We start from the raw sequence: 19,769 nt of genomic DNA on the forward strand, positions 1-19,769 counted from the left end.
TCACCGGCCATGACGTCACCGGCGGGCAGGCCGGGCGCCGCCGCGCCATTGGTGCTGGCGGGGCGGGGGGCGTGGCCGGGCGGCTGCTGACAACGTCGCCGTGGTAACGGGGGTGGGGACGGGCGGGGGGCAGGACCCCCATCCTCATCCCCGTCCCCATCCCCGACTCCACGCCCGTCCCCATCCTCATCCTCCCCACCTCGGCCCCGCCGCTCCACMCGAGTAGGGCTGCGCTCTCCGTCGGGCCGCCGGGACGGCACCGGGCACCGCGCCGGTAACCTCGGGCATCCCATCGCTGTCAGGAACCTCATTAGCGACACATTAAACGYAGCAGCGGCCGCTCTTTGGGGACACCGGGCTGCCGCACGCTGCCAGCATCCGCACGGAATCCCCGCGAGTGTCACCGGTGGAAGCTTAGGCCCCGCCCGGGAATATCCCGGCGTTTCCCCATGCTGGCGGGGGACTTACGATGCCAGCGGTTTGGTGGCCTTTGGCAGAGGCATCCCTGGTAGCAGGGATGTTTTTCAGATGTGTCCTTCGTTTTCCACCTCCTGGTTGCATTTTCGTTCTGTTTTTTCTCCCCTGTCTGGCAGGAAAGTTTTGTGCTGCCCCGGAGCAGCGTGGGCGAGGGGAGGTTCATCGTTTCGGGGATGATTTGCTTTACTGAGCAGTGAAACAGCTGAGTGAGTGGAGCGAAACTGCCCAAATTCACCGGGTGTGCAGCAAAGGCTCTCCGTGCCCGTCCAACACCATGCTGCCAGGACGTGCAGCCAGAGCACATCTCCTTGGTGCTGCCGRGCTGTGTCCACAGGTGATGCCCTTRGGATGTRTCTCTGGCRGAACTGGCTCTGCTCAGGCACACAAACACTCAGGGACAGCCAGACAGTCCCTTCCCTGCAGACCCTGCTGTGGTGAAGCTCTGCCAGTGATGCCAGAGCGTGCTGTGAGCCCCTTGCCTGCAGACACCAGGGTCACCAGCCCCAGCGCCAGAAAATGACCAAACTCCTGTTCATGGACTCCAAGGAATCTTGGAGCTGGAGGGGCCAGGACAGCAGCATYACAAAACAGTTTTTAATGCCAGATACCTAAGGAGCACAGTGCATCCAACAGAATAAACATATTGAACCAAGTCCGGAGAATCAGCCTGGCTTGTCTGGACTCTGTTGCCCTTTGRTCCTTGACCTATCCTGGCCCAGGGAGCAACCTTTGGACAGAACAAAATAGCATCACACCCTGGCATCCCCACGGCATCAGGACTGTGGGGTCCCGGCAGGCTTGTCCCCTGTGTCACTGTGCCTGAGTGAGCAAAGGAGCACAGCAGGCTGCAAGATCATGCAGCATCTCCTCATGTACTGGTAAATTCTCCGCCGGCTGTTCCTGCTGTGCCGAGTGATTACCACACCATGAAAACCAGCCTGACCACAAACAGAGCTGTAAACTCATCAGCAATACCCCACTCAGCCCCCCCGGTTTTGTTTATTTCTTTAAACAGAGTAATTGTGTTGAGGTCAGCGAGATAATCCTGATTTACACCGTGGTTAATTTTTACGCAGGTGACAAAAGCAGCTTGCAGCCCTTCATCTCCAATTTTGGTCAACCGGAGTTAATTGTTCAGCAGGACAGTGGGGTGATGTGATGGTCACACCTTCTGTTTGGTGCTGTGTCCCCTTATCTGCTGCCACAGAGCAAGCTAAGCTGAGCAGACATTATCAGGGCAAGTGTTTGTTTTGCCTCAGTCCCAGGAGCTCTGCATCAGCCTTTGGAATTGGAGCATGTGCTACCTRATGTCCAGACATGTCCACTGACTCCAGATTCAGTTCTTGGCTGTTATGGATGAGGGCAGCAAGGGCCTGGCTCTCCAGGGTGTCCAGCACCCCCAGGTATGAAAGAGGGCTGCCGAGGTTTAGCACTCACATGCCTCAGGTCATTCCTGCAGCCCCTGCTCCAAGCCAGGATTCAGGTAGGTTTGTCCAGTGAGCAGGCATTCTTCCCAGCAATGGCTCAGACAAGGAATGGGCAGTGAGCACCTCAGCTGACCTCTGCCCCTCTTATCTGTGACGGGAGAGAAGCAYAGGAGCTTGGGCTCAAGGCAGGATCAGCGCTGTGGCTACAGCTGCTCACCTCACGGGTCAGCAACAGCACAGGGAGTCCCAGAAAAAACACAGAGTACAAGATCCTGGTTTCACTCCAACAGCTGCACAGCCTTACCCTGACCCTGACACCCACGGGAGTCCTCTGGGTGCTCTGAGCAAAGGCTGCGATCGAGCAAACAGCAATGTCACCTTGACCTTAATGGGGGACAACGGCAAAGGTGGCCCTGGACACTGTGCTCGTCTTTCCCCACTGTCATTAGGAGCTGAGGGACAGGGGTCATGGTCTGTGCTGACGGAACAAGAGCAGCAAACAGCTCTGGCAACATCTCCCTGGTTTGGCAGAACACAGAGCAGAGGCTGGGGAGGGAAAGCCCACCTGGGCATTGAGCCCGCCCAGGGACAGCAAGGACAGAGYAGGCAGGAGCGCAGCCTCAGTGCTCACTGTGCGATGTGATGTGATAGAGAAATGGGCTCCCATGCAATTCTCTGTCCTCACAAGGACATCCTCTAGCAGCCGTGGAGGGTTCACTGGACCAGACTCAGGCTCAGCTCGTTTCTTGGTGATTTTTTTTTTTGTTTTTCTGTCGGCTCCCACGGCAGAGCTGCCCTTTGGCTCGGCTCTTCCCCGCGAAGCCGCGGGGTGATGCATCCCCATGGCAGAGTGTCTTCGCTGGYTGCAAAATCCGGTCCTGGCTGCAGACTCATCCGTGCCTTTGGGCAACAGGTCTGGCTGCCAAAGAACACTGAGCAGCTCTTGAAACACGCCGAGTAAATACCTGRTGCCGAGAGATAAATCCGGCTTCTCACGTTCCTACGGTTTTGTTTTGAAGGACGCGCAAACCCCCTCCTGGTGCATCAGGATCATTACCACGGGTTTTCCCGGTGCTGGATCCCATCTCACAGACGGGCATGAAGCTGCTGGTCCACATTTTTAATGGCTTTTTCTTTTTTTTCTTGTCAGAAAAAATGCATTAATTATTAACTTTCCCCAGCACCTCTGCACACTCCTTTTGGCCACGCCCACAAATATGGTTTGTCCTGTCCACAAAAAGCCCGCAGCAAACCTGCTGAGGTAACAACAGAGATCCGGTAAAATAACCGTAGAAAAAAAGGGGGTGTTTCATCTGGATCAGGCTGTGGATGCAGCACGTTCAGGGCTCCACAGAGCTACGCTGCTCCTGTGGGCAGCGGGAGGGGAGAATGAAGGCAAGGGATCCTTTGATGCCGAAGGTGATGCGGGGGAGAGAAGGGGAGAAGGGGAGAAGGGGAGAAGGGAAGAAGAGAAGGAGGGAAGGAGGGAAGGAGGGAAGGAGGGAAGGAGGGAAGGAGCGAGCACAGCGACACCGGCCCGGCAATGGCCCCCGCCCCTCACGGCCCGGGCGGGGCAGGGCGGGGCGGGTCACGGTCGCCGTGGTGACCGCATGGCCCCGCCCCAATCCCGGAGCCGCCCAATCAGTGYCTCCCTTTCCTCACGGCTCCTCATGCGAGGCCCCCTCCGATTGGCCCACGTGGCAGACCCCGCCCCTTCTCCCGTGGCGGCCAATCAGCCGCAGCCACCGCGGCCCTGCGGCGGGGCGGGCCCCTATAAAGCTCTCTCCGGGAAGGTTTTGCAATCACCGCCCGTCCTGCGCCCACCATGGAGGAGCYGCTGGAGCTGCTGGTCCGGAGCCCYGCACAGCGGCACCGCGACCTYCGCCTCAGCGCCGAGCCCGCCTGGACCGTGCGCCGCCTCAAGACCGAGCTSCGCCGGCTCCTGCCCGACGCGCCGGTGAGTGCGCGATCCCCCCCTTCCCGCAGCGCCGCCGGGCGGGTCTCTGCTCGCAGCCCCTCTGGGTGGGTGATGGGGGCTGAATCCCCGCGGGGCAACGCCGGCAGCTGTTGTGGGGCTCTCACGGAGCTCCCGGACCGGTACCTGTCCCCCGGAGTGTCCCGGTTGCGTCAGCCGCGCTTGGGGCGCGCTTGGGCTATTTTGGGACTCGTTTGTGGCCCGGCCGCGGTTAATCATTAACCGCCCTCCCGGGACGGCGTGTCCTGAGGCTGTTTGGGGACGTCAGCACCTGCGGGAGCCCGCTGGCATCGGGGAGCAGCGCCCGGGCACCGCACCCRGCCGGGCGGCGGGCGGGCAAAACCCTTCCTGGGCATTTGAGGGCTTATTTTTGTCGAACGGGATTCAGCGCTGTGCACGGCGGGGTGACGGGGSTTGTGGGGTTGAAAGGCAGAAGTGTGACTTCCCCCTGAGCCGCGGGACACGGGAGCTGACGCGTGAGGGCTGCTGGAGCAGCTGCGCTCCGTGTCCGCTGCTCCCGCCGGCGSATTCTGTGTGGCCTTCACAGAAACAATAAACTTGGAAAAGGCCTTCAGGATCGTCGAGTTCAACCTTCGACCAAGTGCTGCTATCCCTACTGAATCATAGTGTCAAATGCCATGTCTGTGTTAATGTTTTTTTAAGAGTTCCAGGGATAGTGACACCACCCTTTCCCTGGGTTGCCCATTCCGATGCTTAGCCATTCCTTCAGTGAAGAAGTTTTTCAGAATATCCCACCTGAGCCCGCCCTGCAAACTTTAGGCTGTTTCCCCTTGTTCTGTCACTAATTGCCTTCGAGAAGGCCTGATTCCCAKGCTTTTGCCGTGCTTTCCCTGGGAGTGTGGTGATTTCCCAAAAGCAGGCTCCATGTGCTTCCACTGGCTGCTGTGGGACAGCTCCCGATGAAGAGCAGCTGGGTCTCATTGCATGGGGTGTAACAGATTTACCTGATGCCATCTCTGCTGCTGATCAGATCAGGTGGAACTCTAAACCTYGGTTTCTAAGCAACATGAACGTTATATGTTGCCTCTTTTACAGTCCTGACAAAAACCAAAGTTCTTTGCRCAACTGGCTTCGTATCTTGCAAATTTAGATCTCAGTAATCTCACACTTGGGGGTTCAGTTGTTCTCATTGCTTCAGCTGAATTTAGATGTGCACAATTCCCTCTGCACCTTAGTGTGTGGGATGTTCCCAGCTGCATACCTCTCTCCATYAGCTCTAAGTTGTTTTGGTTAATGCTTGGCAGAGTAATTAATCCCATTCTTTGTTTTCTTTCTTCAAAGCCTGAAGAGGACCAAAAGCTGATTTATTCTGGGAAGCTGCTGCTTGATCACCACTGTCTGGGAGAATTGTTGCCAAAGGTACAAAAAATATCTTTTATGATATCCTGAAATATATCCAGGGAGGTGATTTTTTTTTAACAGATTTTCCCTTACATTTCAGCACGGGGAGTTGCATGCTCTTCATTTGGTGTACAGCTTCAAGACTCCTGCAAATATGCAAGAAACAAAATCTGAGGTAATTAGTTAACTTGCTACTCTGAATTGTGGGCTTGTAACTAAAAATGAGAAGTGTTGAATGGCTGTTTTGAAGTTCCTTGTTACTGCAGGTTTTCCCTATTAGTGCAACAGCAGTATTACTTTGTGATAATTTATTTGGGAATGTGAGAATGTATTTGGATTAAGCTGAGTGAAAAAACTGCCTCTGTAGTTCATCAGTAAAGATTTGCATAGCATTTGTTAAGAAATGCCAGATCTAGTTGAATTGTGCTGCTCAGGGGAGAAATGCTGTCTGGTAAATTCAGTTTTCTTGAACAGAATGACTTGTTATGGCCCAGGCACTCTTGGACAGATTGAGCTTGGTGGTCAGAAGAGGGAAGTTGGGGAAAGTGTTCTGATCTGKGTGTGGGGTGTGGGGAGGGAAGAAGGCTGGGARCTGCAGATACWTGAACTGCTCCCATYAKTGACTCATCTTTGGCTTCCTCTCCACAGGCTCAGCCTTAGTGCTTGAGCTGAGCATGCATTGGTCTCAAGTTCAAGTGGCCACAAATGGCCAAAACCCATTTTTTCTTTACAGTGGCTGGGCAAGGTTTCTAGAGRTGTGTTCCTTTTGCCCTTTATAGGCATTGTAAGCTTACCCTGCTGGTTGCTAGATGTGAGCCAGCTTTGGCTGGATACAGATGTACCAGCACAGAGCAGCTCTTGAACTCTRTGTACAGCAATTTGTTCAAGCAAGTACAAATTTTGCTGTAGTAAGAAGCCCAAGTGTCTTTTTTGTTTTCTATTCTTATAACAAGATGGACACTAAATGGATGTGTAAGAAGTAACAAATACAGTATAGATCTTGTGAAAGAGAAGAGTAACCTCAAATCAGTTTTGCATCCCAGTAWTTTTTTTTCAAGGAGGTTTAAAATACTGATAGAATTGCTTATGGCATGGTGCCCAAGAGTAGGGGCAGCGCTGAGAGGTGCTGTGCAGGTGTTGCAACAAGGGCATATTCTGTGGGGTGCAACTTTTTTGCATGAAGTGTATGTTGTGTCCTGAGTAAATCTCATGGCTGCCTTGCTGTGTGTAGGTTAAAGCTGACCAGCCCAAGTTACCATCAGGAACCAGGCAGGAACCATCTGTGTCTTCCCCAAATGGTGGAAGATCAAGGAGCTCTTCAGGTGGCCACTTGTCAGCAGAAGCCAGTAATGGGTAAATACAATTTTATGTACATCTTTAAGTTTATTTTTTTAAATGATATATTTATGTTAGATGCCAGCTTCTTATGCCATGTATACTGTTGTAAGTACATAGAACATGGGTCGTATATGATGAGGCTTTATATAAAAGCTTTAGTGGACATAGAATAATTTGGATTSGAAGAGAMCTTTAAAGGCCATCTAGTCCAACCCTCTGCATGAGGGACACCTTGCACTACATCAGGTTTCTYTGTCTAACCTTCCAGGGTTGTGGCATCTAAAGGAAAATGCACTGCTCTGTTACTTGAAAATCTTCCCTTTATTCGTATGTTTAAAGAAGTAGAAGGGTGGAATCTAGAAGGAGCAAGTACTTYTGTGTTTGAGTACACAAAAGCTATTTACGTTGTTCTGTAATAAATTACTCTTGCTGTTTGTCCGGTGTTTGCTAATAAATGTGTTCAAATTTTGACCTAGGCTGGAAACAGCTCCATGTCCCTTCCAGACTGTGGCTCCTGGCTTCTCTGCTTACACAACCTACAGCATGCTTCAGATGTCCTGGTTCCAGCAGATTTATGCAAGACAGTATTACATGCAATAGTAAGTGTTCTGTTCCAAACTGCCACTAGGAAGTAGAAACTGAGAGCTCCTGGCAATTCTTCCTCTTTCGATRGTGCTTGGGGACTTTTTCATCATAACTTGTGCTGAATGTTGGGGGAATTTACCTCTGACTTAGCTGCTCTTTTGCTGTTTGGGATAGTGGTTCTGAGTCTTGCCCAAAGCACACAGCATTGGCTGGAGATCAGTGACAGGTCAAGTGGACACTTGCAGAGGGCTTTTACACTACCTGCAGATTTCTCTAAATATTTTTTGTGCAGTACTGACATTATTGTAAATAAAGGGAAAGGTGCCTGGTTTGACTYGAAGTCACTAAACAGATGTTTTGGGTAGAACTAAAAATTGTTTTTAATGCTTCTGTAATCTCTAAACTTGATGATTTCTTTTTGTATGTGATCTGACTCACAGACAGATTTTCAGGGCCTGTGTAAAGTGTAAACGGATTTGACTAAGCTTCATTCTGTACTTTGTTCTCTGCTTCCAGCTTGGCTTCTACTGCTGCGTCTGCTGACCCATCCCATGCACGACGTTCTCAGGAGATACCAGTGGCACCGGTGACACCTCCAGCTCCTCTTGCAGACCCATTTCCTGCCCAAAACCAGCCTGGAAACCAGAATGTTGCTGCTCAGGTTAAYGCAGTGGCTGACCAGAACTTGAGGATGAATGCCCAAGGGGGTCCCCTCATGGAGGARGATGAAGAGGGTGGAAATCGAGACTGGTTGGACTGGCTCTACTCAGCAACACTGTTATATGTTTTTGTCAACATGGTCTATTTCTACTCCAGTATCAGCAGATTCCTCCTCGTTATGGGTGGCACTATTCTGATGTATCTGTAAGTGTATGGTGTTAATATTTGCTGTTCAGAAGGGTTTCACTGAAGTACTGAGCTCTGTGCTGTGCTCAGCTCCCTGGTAGTTRTGCTTCATAGGACTCTTGCACCTGGAAAGGGCAAATCACTCCGCTACCCTGATATAACTCAGTATTTAGAAAATAGAAAATTATGCCTATGCCTGGATTAAATGAARAAAGTGGCTGATRGTGGGTGATCTCACTGGGGTTTTGTAGTTTCTGGTGTGGCTGGATTTCTATTATGGAAAACTATTTGGAATTTAAATAGCCACTGGTATAAAGCTCCAGCACCTTGGCAGCATAGGGCAAGCAGACCTGCAGGTTCTGTGTAGAAAATGACAGTTTTGTGTTGGGAAACAAGTGGTTGAAGTCTGGGAAGAGGGTCTCAACAAGTCATGCATCCCTGCATTTTTTTTCTGCTGTGTTGCCCCTCTGGAGAGCAGACCAGGCTGAACTGAATGGAGTGTCCTGAACTGTCTTTGAACCTCTCTGGGTGGGGGGAATATAATGAAGATAAAAACACAGATGGTAATGGACCCTCAGCTGTCACATTTGGGATGTCTTATCTGAGGAAGATTATCTGTCTTCTAAAATTCTTTGRTCACTGGGAGCAAGTGATGTAGGTCTCTGAATTGTAGGAGTTAAAACTGGAGCAGCTCTTCCAAAATCTATGCAGACTTGGAAAGTGAAGGTTATTTGTTCCATTAAATGTATTTTAATTTTACTGTTGCTAGTTGCCAGCAGCTCTGAGCAGTCAGATGTGCAGCTGTTGTGAAACAGGATTAATTAATTAATTCATTTGTTGCTYTCCCCAGGCACCATGCTGGAAGGTTCCCATTTAGACGAAGACCAGTTGAGCCTTTCCCAGGCAATGTTCCTCCTCAAGCTGCTCTAAAYCAGGACCAGAACAATAACTTACAGGTATTGTCTTGCTGTATTTTTAAACCATTAAACCCTGGGAAGTTTTGCTTTTGGTTTATTAATTATGTGTAGTAAAAAAGAAAGTCTCTTACAGAAGTTTCAAGAAACGATCTTCCATGGGGGAATAACCACCACCTGAGTCCTCCATTGGTGTAGCAAATTTCTTTGTTCTCCAAAATATTTCAGGATAATGTTATCTTTCATTTGCTCCTGTCCTTTAGGAAGTTGTAATGGGAAGGAGTCTGTCACAGGCTGGAGCTGAGGTTCAGACTACACCTCTGTAGGATCTGGGTCTATAAGCAGGCTAAGTCTTTGAATCCAAGCTGACAGTTCTGATGTAAATGCAAGTTAATTAGCTGTAAATACTTAATTCAGCTGTTTTGGTGCTTTATGAACATCCTGGACAATATTCTTGTACACACCCAGTGTGAGTTAACCAGTACTGCCAGAGTGCACCTTGGTTTTTCTGACTTTGTTTCTGGCGCTACTTGCAGGAATTTTATATTCAGATAATTAATTTTGGACAACAAAAACAAACTGTTTGACACCTTATCTTTCTAATGCATTTCTGAAATTCTCCTTTACCAAATATCCTTTATTTTAGCAGGGGGAAAATGCAGGCAGAGCAGATGGGTCTGAGACCCCTCCCGACGAGGGACAAGCTTTCCAAGAGCTGCAGCAGGCCAACCCTTCATTTGCGAGCACGGCGTGGGTTTTTTTCAAGACTTTCTTTGCATCCCTCCTTCCAGAAGGGCCTGGTCTGACCCACAACTGATGTGTCACCAATCTTCTTGTCTGAAACTACAGTGGACACATGAGAGAACCAGATCCTACTGCAGAGCAGACATGGAAAAGGATGGCACTTCTTCTGGCTTTCACTGACCAAGCAAATAAAGCTACAAGAAGCCTTACATCGTTACAGCCTAGAGACTGAGATGCTTTTCCTCATTCCAAAGAACTTTGCTCCATAGCATTTTTAGGTATCTATGTAGAGGCTTGGCATTGTGGACTTGTGCACTAAATGCACAGGCTCTGAGCAGGTGTGCAAAAGTGTTAGGGAAGCAAATTGCTTCTTCTGTGCAATGTGATTCCTGTTGGAATGTTCCAAATGCTATTTTAATTACACTGAGTGTAGGATCTCAAAAATTGCTAGATACGCATTAGCGGATTTTTAAGAAAGATCTATCGTTCAATTGCTTCAACAATATTTTAAATTTTCTTTGTAAATACTTTCCTATGAAGAATGTGTTGTGCAATCTCCTTGTTGGACAAAGTGGAGGACTGCAAGACAGTGACCTGGATAAGCAATTACCTCGGTGAAGTTGCAGATTACATTTCATGTTGCCAAATTCAGATAGTTTAAGTTCAAGACTTAATTCCCCCTGCCCTGCTGCCAAATCATGGGGGAAGAGGGTGTTCAAGTCTAAATGTATTTAACAAAAACTTTATGCARAATGTGAACTTCTTCACTGCTTTTRGATGCAAAGTTAAAGCAGTGTAATTCCTGTATTCAACTTTGCATTCTCACTCCAGTGCAACTCTCTTGTATTACTTCATTGTGTTCCCTYTAATTTCTGATATGGTTAAGGGCTGTTATTGCAATAAAACTTGCAGGCATTTATATCCACATTTGTTTACATCCTCTACAGCAATCAGGACAGTACCTGTGCAAAGCACAGGGTGTGCTCTTGCCTGGTTTTTATTGAAAAGTCACGATGATGGGATTGGGATATGAGGGAAAAGGTATTAATTTAATTCCTTGCCTMATTTATGTTCTTCAGCAGCCTTTAGCAGGTAAAGTGCCTTGGATAGCTTGGAGTTGGTTTGCATATGAAAAGATGCTGATACAAAGGCCTTGGACATCTTGAAATGGGTAATTCTGTGAGTATTTGGAAAGTTGGACTCCTCAAACCCTGCCTGTGACTCCTGGTGGAGCAACACCCTGTCTTGGCTCAGGGTTTTAACTTGGCTGGAAATGTGCTGTCGAGGAGCAGCTGCCACTCCTGGAACTTGTTGTGCTTTTCCTCTGCTGCCTGCACTTGGCAGGACAGTGTGTTTAGGAGTGTCTTGGCAGGGCTAGCACACATCAGTTGGTACAGAGAGTGCTTGATCTTGCCACTTGACATCAGACTGATGTTGGACATGGTTTGTTGGTRGTACCTTGTGGAAATGACTTAATCCTGGTGGTGGTTCTGATTTGAACAATTTTTTTTCCAGGCTGTTTTTTCTGCCATATCTTCAGTTTGCTGAGGACTTGGAGGAGGGGTAGGACATGAGTAAAATAATTTTTAAATATTTAGATTGACATAATTTGAGAAGGTCAGTTTTGTTACCCCAAATCTTGCATCAGCCTTTGAGGGTGTTCCTGGAGGAGGTGCTTGTTCTTTCTTGCCTTGCTAATGGTCTGAGAAGTCAGGTGCTGCTCTGGGAATTGTGCTCACTGAACAAAGGAATCCCCAGGCTTTTTCATCCTCACAGTCTGTGTCCCTGTGTCCTTTGGTAGGCACGGGGTGGGTGCCAGGTGACACCCACTGCAGCTCACACAGCAGCTGCACCCTGAGCTGCTGGCTGGGCGTGTTCCACATCAAGGGTGTTTTGTGGATTGTGGATTGTGGATTTTTCTCCCTCAGGGTGTAGCAATTATCGCTGACATCACTCAGGTGTCTTGGCAAAGTGCCTGGATCAACTGAGCTGTGCCTGTGCTCAGTCGTAGCAGGAGAGGGCAGCTCCTGGCAGCCAGAAATAAATGGTTTGGGGGGGTTGAGGCAATGAGCACACAGTGCTGGATTACTTGTGAAATCTCTAATCTGAGAATTTATTAGAGACAGCAAAACATCTGTTGTTTTGTGGCTTTTGCTGCTCCCATGAGCAGGCAGATTGGTTTAAAACTAGTTGGAAAACTAATGAAGCGTAGCTAATGCCTCTGCAGGGATGCAGTGAGAGTCCTGGACCTTAGAGAGCATCTCCTTAATGGCTTAGTGAAACACAAAATCTCTGATTGGGGTGAGGGGGGGCCGTGACAGCAGCAAAGGACACAGAATGTGGAAGTAAATCCTGTGTAATCCTGCTGAGGCAGCTGCCAGTGGTGCACCCAGGCAGGAGCACTGGGATGTGAGGGAACAGTGCCTGACTGAGGGCTCTGAGCACAGCTGGGGTTATGGGGAGTTGAGGGTTTGGGTGACCCTGTCCCTGTCACTGCCCCCCTGACCCGTAGAGGCCTCTGGTTGCCAGAGACAGCCTGGGAGCAAGCAGAGATGATTGGRGCATTGAAAGGAACTGAGGCAGCTCAGCTTGGAGGGATGTCAGTGTAAACAGTGAGGTATGGAAGGAGGSATGGCAAGGAAGGGGATAGAGCCTGGATGCCAGCTCTGGGTGACAGTGAGCATGGCCCTGAAGATGAAGGAATCCAGGTCAGACAAAAGGAAAACATGAGCCTTGAACCTTCCAGGGCAAGACTGAAAGAGCAAAAGCAAGACTGTCCGTGGGACCAGAAGGGGCTTGAGGCTGTGGCTTTAGGAGGCTGGGTTTGCCTTGGCTCACGTTTCAAGCTGTGATTCTGCTGCTGGTTTAGCTCYGCAGGCTTGTGAGAAGGGCTTTGTGCGGCTGTGTTGGGGCAGGGAGGCTGCAGCACCCTGCAGGGTCAGCACGGGCTGTGCAGGGCTCCGAGAGCAGGCAGGGTGTGGTAGTGAAGGTCCTCTGCAGGTCCACAGGGTGGCCAAGTGAGCAGCAGGATAAAGCCGGTCCCTCTGCTGCCGTGTCCCCTGATACACTCTGGCAGCTGCGCCGGGGTGAGAGCAGGTCTCCATCCCCACTGGAAAACAAGTCAGGGGAGAAATGCACAATCTGTTTGTTCTCAGACACCTTTGTTCTTGTTGTGGAAATTMCTAAACAGGCTGCTTATTTAGGGAACCACTCAAATCCTGTTTGTCACCTCAGGTATGCTCCTGGAACATGAATCTTGTGAGGATGAGGTTGCTGCTGAGCAGATAAGCTGGCGGTGGTGGCGTGTTTGTTTGTGTGTGGCTTCCCCTTTTCTCTGAAGAGCTGTTTCACTCATGCACGTGCCTGTTGTCCCTGTTGTCCCTGTTCTCAGCAGCCAGGGACATCCTGACAGCTCCCTCTGGTCCTGTCCTGTGATCCATTTTGAGCTGTGAGGCTGCTGGGATTTTCAAAGCTGTGCTCACAAACCGTGTCTCCTCAGAGGCCATCCCCCACTGTGTTACCAAACATGTCAACTGCGTYTTTGTCACCTCCCTCCAGCCCTTCTGCTGCATAAGAACAGCTCTTGAAATGTCTGCTAGTATTTAATACTGTGTGAGTATCAAATGGAACGGTATCATGGAGGTGAAAACCARTTCTGGTGTATGGCAGGGTCACAAACCCACCATGAGAGGCTTGAGGTCGTGTTCAGCTGCCAGGCTGGCAGGGGTGGACAGACCCTGGGAAATGTTCCTTCTGGGTCTGTGTCTTGTGCCTGCTCAGTGACCTGTGCTGCAGAACCTCCCCAGTTTCTAATAGTAGCACTGAAAGTGGTATTTGCTGCTCTTTCAGTCCAGATTTGTCAGTGCCACAGAAAGGCAGCTGGCTGCACTTCCAGCTCCAGCCCWGCTGCCCTGGGCACCCTCAGCTGTGAAAAGCCTGGGCTCACTTAGGGCCAGATGAGTTTTTTTTTTTTTTCTTTTTAGAGGTTGTTATGGATGATACTGGTACAGAAGGGAAGGAATTGAGTTAGTTTCAAGAGAATTTGGAGTTGCAGTGGGGAAACCTCTCCTGAGGTCAGGCCATCACCCAAGGAGATTGCTTGAGGTGGAGAGCCCTTACCTTATTGTGTGATTGTAGATTCCAAGTTACTCTTGCTTTCTAAAATTTCGAGACCTCTTGAGTAACTTGGGTAGTACCAATTTCATTTGACATCTGATTTCAAATGTTGGCATGGCTTTAATTGATTTAACTGGTTTATATAACAAATCTTACTTGAATTTCTCAAATTTATAAACTTCCAGGAGCAGGGGTCCTTGGGCTGACCTTCCTGCCATGCCAGGGCTGCCCTGCTGTGGGAATGCTGGCAGTGCTGCTGGAGCCCATCCTGTTGCCGGGTGCAGCCGGGGTACCTGGAAGGCTCTCTCAGGAAGCATCTGCAGGGTAACACTGAATGTTTCGGTCAATGCAGCACAAAGATTAATGGCACTGGGTTGTACCTCTGCCCTGGACAAYGTGGGGAAAAACAACCCCAGTTACAGCAAGGTAAGGAGTCCATGTGTGCATGCATGGCCKTCACATAAAGCCTTACACAGCAAATGTTTATCAAAACATCTTCCAGCATCCCCTTTGTAGCTCAGATGTTTAACTTTCCTTGGGGTTTAAAGGCTGTCCTGTCTCCTGCTAGCCAAAATTAACCTTTCCTTAGGCTTTTAAATCTGACCTGACTTGTCCTAGCCTGACCTTGCACTGGGAGGAGGGTGGGCTGTGGTGTCCCTGCTGGCCTGGCCTCTGCCTGGTTACTCCAGGACAAGGATGCTCACAGCATCTCTGTGTTCCACACACTTTTGCTATTGTAGGCAGAACGTCTCCAGCCTTCCTGTTCCCGTGGAGGTCAATGCCCGGCAGTTCCCTGTCCTCCTTTTCTCTGGGYTGCCTGCTGACAGCAGATTCTGCAGTGCTGCTGGGCAGGGGAGCTGGCCTCTAACAGGGTGTAAATGCACTGGATCTACCAGGACCAGCACAATGGGGCTGGGGTCTTGGGYTTTCTGCCTTTATCTACCCTGGGRCACTGGTGASAAGCATCCCTGTGTTAAAATGCCTRTTTTCCCTTCCCYCCATGCYGATGTGAGTTGCTGCCCTGGCAAAGAGGTATTTGTGCCCTCCTGGGGCCTGCAGGATTCCCTCTACCCCTGGTGCTGGCCACTGTGCCCATATCCTTTGAACTGAGAGTTGTGGGGCAGAAAATACAGCTGTCAGATGGTTAAAACATCTCAAATTCAAACCYTTTTGAAGCATTCCCGTGCTTTTTGCAGCTGCCCTGGGAAGAGCTGTCCCAGCCAGGGCAGGGGGATGCTGTGSTAGCTGAGATGATGGGGTGGGAGTTCTGCTGCTCGAGCCCCTGCTGCCTTTGTGTGCTCTGTTTCCAACAATTAGCCGCTCATTTATAAAGCAGTTTAAGCTCTCAGCAGGCACTCTGTCCACAGCCACCACGCTGCTGTGCTGGAGGAGCCTGGGGGAAGCTGCAGATGCTCGTTTTCCCTCGGGTCAGTGACCGTGAGTGCCTCCCGCGGGCTACCCGAGGCCGTTCACTTTCTCAMCTCAGGAAGAAAACAGCCCGGCAGGGTGGGGGCTGCTGGACAGCGGGGTCCCCGCAGGAAATGTGCTCACCCTGCGCAGGGAGGGGAGGGAGGCTGGCACCTCACCCCGCTCAGGGGCTTGAGGGTGCTCCTGCAGCACTGCTAACTTCTCACCTGTCCTTCTCCATCGGTCTTTGCTGGCAAAAATATTCACGAGAGCTGTTGAGATGCTCCTTGCTGAAATAACCCCACTCTGTTTTGTCCTGGAGTTTGTTTAGGGATTGGGATGGTCCCCGGCAGCACAGCAGAGGTGCAGGAGGGCAGTGGTGTACAGGATAGATGTGCACAAGGAGTGGATGTGAATTCAGGTCTCTGATGTTCCCTAAATAGCAACTCACAGTCTGGGTGCATAAAAAACTCCAGCTTGGTGGGTTCTCCTCCACCTGGATGGTGGTGAACAAGATTGCCCACAAATCCAGCAAAGAGGCACAGAGCATCCTTGTCTTGTGGTCACAAAGCTTTCCAGGGATGTGGGAGATGTGGGCTCACCCCGTGGTAGCAGGAAACACCCCCTTCCCAGGACTGTGCCTCAGTTTCCCCACAGTTTGTATAAAATCAGTGGAAAGGGGAGCAGTGTGTGATGTTGGTACCTTTCAAACAGGGGAATTATTGCAGGAATGCAAAATAATGAATATTTTTGCGTGAAGAAAAAAATGAACTGTTTTCAGGCAGCACGAGAGGCTGCTCCCTGGACTTTATCCTCTTCCACTCTCCATCCCCCTGCATCTCTTTCCACCCTCCCTGGTGTGTGCATGTCCTGAGTTAAAGCAGTCTTGGCAGGAGCACCAAGCCCTGCAGCCCAAACTCCTGCTGAGGGAGGAAGGCAGCGAGCCACACGAAGGGTGTTAAGGAAACTATAGGAAGATGAGGAAATGTGTGATGAGTTTTGATAAGTGGAGGAAGCAGGTCATGTCCTGCCTCGAGTGGGCTCTGCTGGGGGTATGAAAGCAGCCTCTGCCTCCGCCAGGAATCAKTTGGTCTCATCAGCGCTCTCTGCTCCGGGTGAAGATGTGCTGGGCTGGCAGGATGATGCTGGGCACCTTCAGGGTCTTGCTGGTGTTTATCCACACAGCAGCAGCCTGTGACTTTGGGCCTTTCCCCTACAGAGCCACGGGGATCGTCTGCAGGATGACCAAACCGGCGGCGTTGCTGTGTGAGTGCCTTTGGGGCTCTTTGGGGCTGTGCTTGCCCTGTCTCTGCCAGAAATTAGGGACAGATCAGAGTGAGGGGGTTTCTTCCTTCCCTGGTTTTTGTGTAAACACCTCCTGGGAGCACAGGTGAAAGCATGGGCACCTGAACTGAACGGGCAATGGAACTTGAAAAGGATCCTCAGCCCCTCTACTCAGCCTGAGGGTTCAGCGCTGGTCCTGTTGGGGTTTGGCACCGTGAAAGAGCTCGAACTAATCGTGCTCAATTTCTCACCTCATTGCAATCTCATCTCTTGGGATCGGTGTGCAGAAGAGGGGAAACAGGTTCTGTGCTGCTGTGGGTTTATTTGCAAGGATTTGGTGGGTTTGCAGGTGGGGGAAGAATATTTAACTCCTCTGTGAAGGGTGGGAACAGATTTGTCCTGTCCAGCAGTGGTACCTGCTGGGTCAAACTAAGAGGGTATTTCTGGAAGGAAGAAATCCTGTACAAGGTTGTGCCTGAGGTTGGAATGGGCGTGATAATATTAAGAAAATGGGCACAGAAACCTGAGTATCAAGACTTTTCCTTTGGAAATCCAAGAGCTAACTGCAATACAATTAAGCAGCAACAAAGCAAAGCATTGGGGTAAAGTCAACAGCTTGTGTGGTGCAAGGATGAGCACAGCCTTGACCTTTCCMAAATCTGCTTCTGAGGTGTCTGAAAGCTGGCCATGATTCCCTGGAGGCAGCTTCGCTATTGTCCCTTGCTGCCCTCAGCTGTTGCAGTGAGGGATTTTTAATCTTTTTCATTTACTCTGAAACTCCTTCTAGTGCTTCTTTAATCTGATGGAAATGATTTGGATGAAAGCCTTCGCAGTGCTTTAATCCAGAGTGTGGCTCTGGCTCTGCAGCCAGGAGAGATTGCAGTCTGACACCTTTGCCCTTCTCTTCCCCTGGCAGTGAACCAGGAAACGGCGCAGGTCATCCAAGCAGCCTTCAGAAACGCCAAATTCCCCAATATCACCGGGGAAAGGTCCATGCGGCTCCTCGGCCGGGTGGCTTACGGGCTGTCCAAGTGAGTATCTCCGTGTCTCTGTGCCGGGGGAGAGAGKGGGACAGAAACAACAGAAACTGCCCTTGGAGGGAGCTTTGATGCAGCAATTCCTGGTGAAASCAAAGGGCTGGGCTGGGGCAGACAYGCTTTTGGATCTGAGCCTTGCAGACARTTTGCATGTTAAGGTTGAGGCTGCTGATGTGTTATTTTAGAGTTATTTATTTTCTCACCTGTGCTGGCATCCACAGAGGCAATGTGTAAAGCTCATTTCTGACAACGGGGATGGGGTGCAATGTCCCTGTGGGCTGYGGCACCTGTGGCCACCGACAACAGATGGTCCCCAAGGCACACTGAGGGGACCCATCCAGGGCTGTCAGCAGGATGTCACTTGGCTGTGCTTTGTGCCAAAGCAGGCTGGGTGTCACTGTGTTACTCACTTTTATTTTGGGGGCACGAATTCAGCGGTGCATTCACAGAACAGATTTCMTGCCAGGACCGTGCCTGCACAGAGCTCTGCAATCACACAGGGCTGTACTGCTCTGAGTTTCCTGCTTAAAGCATTYCCCAGCCTTGAATCGAATATTGCAYGGAGGCACGGTGCCCCCAGACTGAGCAAAAGCATTGCTGTCAMTGTCCCTGGAAAATCGATTGGAAAATCTCTGCATTCTGGCCTTGGTGTGGGTCCCTCAGAGATCCCTTTCCTGCCCTTTCCCACACAAAACAGCTCTGGTTTGGGGACAAACTGTGTTTCTGTTGTTTTTAGCATCCAGGTCAATGATTTGTCCATAGAGCGGAGCGAAGTGGAGCTCAAGGAGGACGATGCCATTCACATTGTCATCAAAAACGTGTCAGCTTTGTTCAAAGGGACCCTGACCTATGGCTATTCCGGGGCCTGGTTGTGAGTACCGGGGGCTGGGGCTGCTGGGCACCATGGGGATGTGGTACCCACTGATGTGGGACTGCTGCAGGCACAGGTGGATGAGGAGGGGCTGCACTCGTGGGTCTCTCTGGCAATGGCAGCTTTGATTTCTGTCTGAGACAGGAATTTATACTCTGCTGAGCCCCATCCCTGCTCTGCTCGTCTTGCTTTCTGCCTTTCTGCCTTTCTGTCCTCACCTTGCATGATGAGAGCAGATGGCCAATGCATGCCAGTTTGACTTCTTCCCTCCCCTTCGTTGCTATGTAAACTCTGAGTGGGTAAAAAGGGGGTTTAATGCTCCCAAGTGCCACTAAGGCTGCAGTTTGCAAGGATTTAAAGCCAGAGTATCTGAGATGGGCTGTGCCGTGCTGGGGGTTTGCCCACTGCAGTGCAAAGATGAAAACACAGAATTGGAGAGGTGTCACAGAATCCACAGTGTCAGGGAGAGGCTGCTCCAGGCACAGGTTGCTAAATGTCCTCTCTTCTGCCCTTACAGTTTRCAGCTTTTTCATTCTGTTGATTTTGAAATCGAGTCTTCCATTGACCTCCAGCTGAACATCGATCTCTGTAAGTATGYTGCAATACCCAAACTCTTTGCGATATAGCTGAATTCCCCCCTGCTCTGGTTTGTGGGTTGCCTRTACTGTCCAGGTTCTCCTGGGTGAYGTTAGGGGACACCCAGGTCTCTGATGGCAGGAGAGGGAGCTGGCAGGTATCCARATGAAGCATGGAGAAGGTTGCCTGGTAGACCAGTTCAGCTGGAGCTGTGAGCAGAAACCCTCGATCCAGGTGCAAGGCAGCCCTATCTGCTCCAATTCAGCAGGGTCTGGAATCTTTTGGAAACATTCCCTGAGAACCCAATCCCTTGGCAGCCTCTCTGCAGTGATGGCCTGCAGCGTTTGCAAAGTACACTCATTCTTCTCATCCCAATAACAAATCAGCTCTTTTATTTTCTTTTTTCCTCTCATCCCGTGCAGTGTGCCAAAAGGAACTGGTGGTTCCTGATGCCTCAGACTGCTACCTGGCTTTCCACAAACTCACCCTTCACCTCCAAGGAGACAAGCAGTGAGTCTGCCCCCTTTCAAAATCGAGATTCATTGTCCCTCTGCCGGTCCCCAAATGCCACCCACCCCAAAGTGCAGACCATGGGTGTCCCTTGACTGTGCTCCCTGTCTCACACAGACCAGGCTGGCTGAAGCAGCTCTTCACGGATTTCATCTCCTTCACTCTRAAGCTTGTCCTCAAGAGGGAGGTAAGGTCAGCCTGTGGGCAGAGGAGAGCTCTGTGCATGCCACACGATTTTCTTGCCCACAAGGCAGTAGCCGGGTAATGTTAGTGCTCATGAAAAATGAGACGAATAAATTG

General features: G+C 50.4%; 2 protein-coding genes across 2 annotated transcripts in view; both read left to right on the forward strand.

Annotated features, from left to right (window-relative positions):
• The first annotated feature begins 3,689 nt into the window (after positions 1 to 3,689).
• Positions 3,690 to 10,593, forward strand: HERPUD1 (homocysteine inducible ER protein with ubiquitin like domain 1). The gene is made up of 8 exons (XM_057376361.1): positions 3,690 to 3,861; positions 5,182 to 5,259; positions 5,342 to 5,416; positions 6,473 to 6,594; positions 7,056 to 7,178; positions 7,681 to 8,028; positions 8,861 to 8,966; positions 9,574 to 10,593. The coding sequence occupies exons 1-8, from the start codon at positions 3,730 to 3,732 to the stop codon at positions 9,739 to 9,741; spliced, it is 1,152 nt and encodes a 383-aa protein (XP_057232344.1). The 5' UTR covers positions 3,690 to 3,729; the 3' UTR covers positions 9,742 to 10,593.
• A 5,443-nt stretch (positions 10,594 to 16,036) lies between these two features.
• CETP (cholesteryl ester transfer protein) overlaps positions 16,037 to 19,769 on the forward strand; it is a 7,308-nt gene continuing 3,575 nt past the window's right edge. The window contains exons 1-6 of the mRNA XM_057376377.1: positions 16,037 to 16,457; positions 17,392 to 17,506; positions 18,249 to 18,383; positions 18,901 to 18,971; positions 19,382 to 19,469; positions 19,587 to 19,688. Of these exons, the coding sequence (XP_057232360.1) occupies positions 16,313 to 16,457; positions 17,392 to 17,506; positions 18,249 to 18,383; positions 18,901 to 18,971; positions 19,382 to 19,469; positions 19,587 to 19,688 (656 nt within the window). The 5' untranslated portion in view covers positions 16,037 to 16,312. The remainder of the gene's footprint in view (positions 16,458 to 17,391; positions 17,507 to 18,248; positions 18,384 to 18,900; positions 18,972 to 19,381; positions 19,470 to 19,586; positions 19,689 to 19,769) is intronic.

This window comes from Malurus melanocephalus, unplaced genomic scaffold (genome assembly GCF_030028575.1).
Source record: "Malurus melanocephalus ecotype Western Australia unplaced genomic scaffold, MMel_1.1 scaffold_278, whole genome shotgun sequence".
In the NCBI taxonomy this organism is placed as follows: Eukaryota; Metazoa; Chordata; class Aves; order Passeriformes; family Maluridae; genus Malurus; species Malurus melanocephalus.